This window comes from Solanum pennellii, chromosome 7 (genome assembly GCF_001406875.1).
Source record: "Solanum pennellii chromosome 7, SPENNV200".
In the NCBI taxonomy this organism is placed as follows: Eukaryota; Viridiplantae; Streptophyta; class Magnoliopsida; order Solanales; family Solanaceae; genus Solanum; species Solanum pennellii.
In genome coordinates, this window is record NC_028643.1 from 73,670,846 (window position 1) to 73,676,348 (window position 5,503).

The 5,503-nt window shown below is 37.1% G+C and overlaps 1 protein-coding gene across 1 annotated transcript; it reads right to left on the reverse strand.

Annotated features, from left to right (window-relative positions):
* Positions 1-1,297: 1,297 nt before the first annotated feature.
* LOC107026131 (basic salivary proline-rich protein 3-like) lies at positions 1,298-5,108 on the reverse strand. The gene is made up of 3 exons (XM_015226991.2): positions 4,765-5,108; positions 3,497-3,787; positions 1,298-2,795 (listed from the first exon to the last, which is right to left on the reverse strand). The coding sequence occupies exons 1-3, from the start codon at positions 4,918-4,920 to the stop codon at positions 1,629-1,631; spliced, it is 1,614 nt and encodes a 537-aa protein (XP_015082477.1). The 5' UTR covers positions 4,921-5,108; the 3' UTR covers positions 1,298-1,628.
* Between the last annotated feature and the right edge of the window lie 395 nt (positions 5,109-5,503).

Consider the following 5,503-nt stretch of genomic DNA (forward strand, 5'->3'; position numbering starts at 1 on the left):
CTACTCAGTACTTGTGTCTTGTACTGACCCCTACTTGTATTTGTTTTTCTTTGTTAATTGTGGAGTGCAGCAAGCGTGTCATCGTCTTCAACTCAACCGCAACTCTAGCCAGTCTTCATCACGTCAGATCTCAGGGTGAGCTAATGCTTCTAGCTTGGACTGGATCTTCTTCTTCATGTCTTGATGCCTTGAAGTTCCGGCATGGATTAGCTGTTTATTTATTTTAGCTTCCTAGATATTCTTAGATTTAGTAAATTGAGGATAGATGTTCTTGTGGTGATGACTTCCAGTTTTTGGGAACAATAAGTATTGAGTTTTTAGAAGTTATTTAATCGATTTTCATTAATGAGTTTTAAGTCTTCCGCATTATATTTTGTTTATTATGGTTGAAATGTTGGGGTTTAGATTGGTTGGTTCGCTCACATAGTAGGATAAGTGTGGGTGCCACTCGCGACCCGTTTTGGGTCGTGACAAAGTTAAGGGTAAAATTGTAACTAAACTATGATAATAGTTGATGCCTTAATATGTGTGTCACTTTTAAAGTGGACAACTAAATTGGGATAGAATGAGTAATTTTATTATATACATACCCAAACTCTAAATCGAAACCTTTTAATAAACGAAGGAGCAACATTATCTACCGCACTGGTGATATGCAAGTTGAAGTTGTTGAAGCTACCACGATGAAATTAAGTTGAAAATTTTCAAACTAAAACAAACTAACGCGTATGGGTCCGTCTTACGTTATTGACACTTCCAACGACTTCTAATTTCATTTGGTTGAATTTTACGTCTAGTACATTTAATCCATCCACTTGTTGAAAGATATAAACTTCCTCCATTTTAAAATATTGATCATCTTTTATCATCCGAAATCAAAATTATCTCGGTCTCATATTAGTTGTCATGTTTATTTTTTACAGATCTTTAATAGATTATAAAGGCTCAAAAGTGATAAATGCCATCTAGAAATAGTGTTAAACTGCAATAAGTAAATTCACTCATCCAAAGTTTGTTTGCATACAAATTTTCAGGGATTGGATTTAGGTGTGTAACAAACTTTGACATACTAATTTCATGTGTTTAGTATTACTCTAATCTTCCAATAACCAAGAGAACTAAACTTACATCTAAGAGTTATAGCTAAATGGATCTTGACTTAAATCTACAATTTGGATTTAAACCTTATATTAAGATAAAGACGAAGGTAAAATTTGAAGCTTATGAGTTAAGAATTCTAGTTCCCTTTCTTACCGCTAGTCTCGACATACAAAGTACATACAAGAACATAATTATATGTTTTTACCAGATATATAAAAAGTACACATGTTTACTGGTGGGTAGGAGATATTCATAAGAACTTTCAATTTCAAACAGAAGTGTAAAACCCCTTACAAGTTACAACTAATACGAGAGCTTCAGAAGTTTGCAGGTAAAATAACAAAGCTTCAGAAGACTTGACAAATATACAATGCATCTAAAGATCTCATATACACCAGATTCCACGCTACTAACATGACTCCTTATTCAGCAATAGATAGTGTTTGAGTCACATGTACTACAACTCTTTAGTTTCTCAGACCATTCATGGAACGTTACTAGAAAGATTGGGGCCCGATCACTTAACCTCACCATCCTCTCTGAGGACCACCAGATGAATGTCCATTCATCCTATCCAGGATGGCATTGAAATCAACAGGCTGACCACTTTCCTCGAGCCTTTGGATCACATTAACAACATGATCACCACGGTAGCCCATGCTCACTAGTTTCTCAATCAACTCATTGTACGGATGGTTGCGCACCTGCTGAGGTGGACGAACCATCAGATTTGGACTGGGGGCAGGCTGCTGATTTTGGGGAGGGAAGCTGGATGGAGGATAACCACTTTGTTGGAAGTTCGGTTGGGGTGGTGGATGTGCCCTTGTGCCTTCGCCATCATACATCACGTATGCATTTCCTGGAGAGAGTGTTGGATGAGCTCCACTAGCTGCATACCCATCCCCTGGTGCACCAAATGAAGGCTTAAGATGTGGCGTCGCGGGCTGTTGCTGAAGGGGCCTACCAGACCTATCATAGCCATAAGGCATTGATTCGGGACGGCTAGCAACTGGTTGAGATACTCCAGAAAATGGCACTTGCATGGGCATACTATTGGGCATTGTCTCAGGAGTAGGATTTGGTTGACTATGCAGATAAGAGGGATAAACAGCAGGTGATGCAGGTCTAGCTTGCTGTTGCATAGTTGGAATCTGCGACTGTTGAACCTGTTGGGGTACCTGCTGTGCCCACTGCTGCTGATATTGGGGCATTGATTGGAGTTGTTGTGTCTGATTCACCTGAGGTGGTGCAGGCTGTGGTGTTACTTGCATTTGAGGATTTCGATACTGCGGATCAGACGACAAAAATTGACCTTGAGACAACTGAGTTGGAGCTTGTTGATTTGCCATCTGAGGAGGGGGTAAATAATACCCTTGTGACTGTGGCATACTTTGGGGTGGAATTGATTGTGGAGGAGGCACAGGTGGCTGTTGTGGCTGCTCCACAGGTCGGTTAGTAAGAGAAGCCTGGGGTGCCACTTGATGGGGTAGTGCAAGAGCCAGTTGCTGTCCATGCACTTCAGGTGAATCGTCACTTTTTTTGTCATCAGACAGGTGTTGAGCACTTCTCTCCTCGTTCTGCTGAGAATTGCTAGATGAAGTTGATCCTTTCTGTGCAAGCTGAAGCTTGGCCAGCTCCTTTTGAGTTTCGGCAAGTTCTTGTTTATCTCTTAGAATCTGTACAGATCTGTGAACCTGCAGGAAGAACAGTTTAGTCAATAGCTATTTAAGTTCTTTGTTGAAATCAAGACCTATTTAAGTTTTTTGTTGAAATCAAAAGCTATTAAAGTTGACATAATGTGATGGAAAAACTGCTGAACACCAAAGAGCAACTTGAGAATTGCCAGTGGTTAAGAACGAAACCATTCATACGCCTTAGAACCAACAAAAGCAAAAGTCAGAACTATTAGTTTATCAGAAAGTGCATCTAAAGTTTCAAGTACAAACAACATGAAAGGCATCTCTGCAGAGGGATTAGGAAAGCAAACCATACAAGTCAATTTGTCAACTGTCGATTTTTAACTAACGGAGAAGATGTCTAGTTTAGAAAATTCTCTAAGGTGGTTAAAGCTAAAAACAGATCTGCACCACACAAACTTCTCCAGCAACTACTGGTTCAAGATAATTCTTCATTCATAAACTGCTAATTGCAAGTAAAGAACCAAGCACATTTCCCAATGCGTCTCTCAGCTACACTAACTTACATGCAGCCTAGTATGAGTGACAGGTCTTGAAACTAGTTCAAGACACACGGGAGCAGTAACTTTTAAGTGTCTTAACTTTAGTCCCACAGAAAACCGGTAACTAACCTCTTGGTATTGCTTAGTTTCAAGACACACGGGAGCAGTAATTTTTAAGTGTCTTAACTTTAGTCCCACAGAAAACAGGTAACTAACCTCTTGAACATGCTTCTCTAGAGCCTTCAGTTTTGAATCTGCCTCACCGTGATCCCGAACTAAATCAGAGCGCATTTCTCCAATAGACTTATCAAGATTGTAACAGTATAATTCCAACTGTGACAAGCGTGAACTGATCCCCTCTAGGAAGCGCATGAGATTGTCCGTATATTTCTTCATGGTCTTCTCAATAGTACATATCATGTCTTGGTTGAAGGAAGATTCTTCTGGAGGACTATATGCTGGAGCAGGAAACATTGATGACCTTGTCATTCTGCTTTTGTGGAACTCCTACTCAAAACAAGAACAAAATTGAGTTTATTCTAAGAAAGCGATTGCTTCTATAAATTTATAAGTGAGTTACATTGAGTGTGAACTTTTTTGAGTATACATTTGAGTGTAAACTTTTACACTTTACCAGCTAAATGAAGAAAACGAATTGGTTAAGTACTATGCATACACTAGCATGGATCTTAGTAACTATATTTACAAAGACTACATAACCATTATGGTGGTTGGTGTAGAACTTAATTTCTATGGCAATGCAAAATGATGCAAATAAGGCCCATTAGTGCAACCATTTCATGGTTATTTTCACTGTGCCAGAAAACCTAGACTCCAATCCAGGGAGAAAAATTTCACCATCAGACCTTAGCTCCCCTTGAAGTCCAATATCACAAAGATGACAATTACTATACAAAAAATGCAAGCATGAAAGTCAAAGCAGTTGAACAGAGTTCGTATCAGAAATGGAAATCAAACTCTTTCTTCAACAAATGCACATAAGCCAGAGCGTGGCAAGCACCATCAATAATGATGTAACTAACAACCTCTAATTTAACCAAAAACATCTGTCCATAAACCACTCAATTTAGGAAAAGAACCACCAATGGTCTCTCACATCACATTAATAATCATATAAACAATTATACAAAAACACTCTTCCATTCCCTTCTCTTTAAATCAGCAGGCGTTTCATTATTCTTCCTATTTCCTGTAACATTGATTCTCCCCATCTCTCCCCTCAGCTGTACTCCCCCATACGATTTCTCAAGCAATCCTAACAACAAACGAACAAGCTACAACGTCTACATACCAGACAAAAGCTTACATTTTTTTTGGTGGGGTTATAACAAAACACACAAAATCTTTACCAGATTCCAAATTCAGCAACTATTACCATAATCAAACAACAAATTTCCCAAATCTCCCCGAAAATCTCAAAACCCTAAAGGTCAACTAGCTTAATCACAAATAATTTTTCTTACCTTAGCAGAATTGGCAGCGATTACAGAATCAGAGTGTGTTCCATTAGAAGGATCTTGATTAGCATAATCTTCATAGGAACAAAGTATATCATCCGATGCAAAATCAAAACCCTTAGAACCCGCATTGTTTGACCTACCAGATGATCCAGATGCCATTTCTCAATGATCCAAAAACTAGGGTTTCGCTTCGATTATCAAAATCAAGATAAATAATTGTATAAAATCAAGATTTTGAACAAGGTATAACGTATTGATAAAGTTTTCTTGGTAGAGAAGATAAGAGATTTATCGGGAATAGTGTACTTTAATTTTGCTTCACTACTAAACACGAAGGTTCGTCCTATTGTATATTTGTAAACACAATTCTAAACTTTATATGATTAATTAAGATAATTAATACTTTATTTTTTTATATTAAGAAAATAAATATTTTACTTTTATTTCACACTGTATTTAGAAATTGTTTGGTACGTAGAGTAATTACACAAGTAAGATTTAGAAAGACAAGATATTTGTGGATTTTATCACTATTTTATAATGAAAAAGAATTGATTTTTTAGAAACATTTGGATAACGTACATCAAATTCGAATAAAAAAATAAGAAAATAATAAAAAAGATATAACAGTTATTACAAACGTAATATAGTGCATATAATAATGAAATAATATCAGCAGCTAAATAATGTAATAGTTGAAATACAATATATAATATATGACAATAGATAACAAAAACAAGAC

Excerpts from the sequence above, each read along its gene's own strand:
- LOC107026131 (XM_015226991.2), bottom strand. The coding sequence starts at position 4,920 with ATGGCATCTGGATCATCTGGTAGGTCAAACAATGCGGGTTCTAAGGGT. Across the intron at positions 3,788-4,764 it reads TCGCTGCCAATTCTGCTAAG|GAGTTCCACAAAAGCAGAAT; the intron begins GTAAGAAAAATT and ends TGTTTTGAGTAG. Across the intron at positions 2,796-3,496 it reads TAGAGAAGCATGTTCAAGAG|GTTCACAGATCTGTACAGAT; the intron begins GTTAGTTACCTG and ends TTCTTCCTGCAG.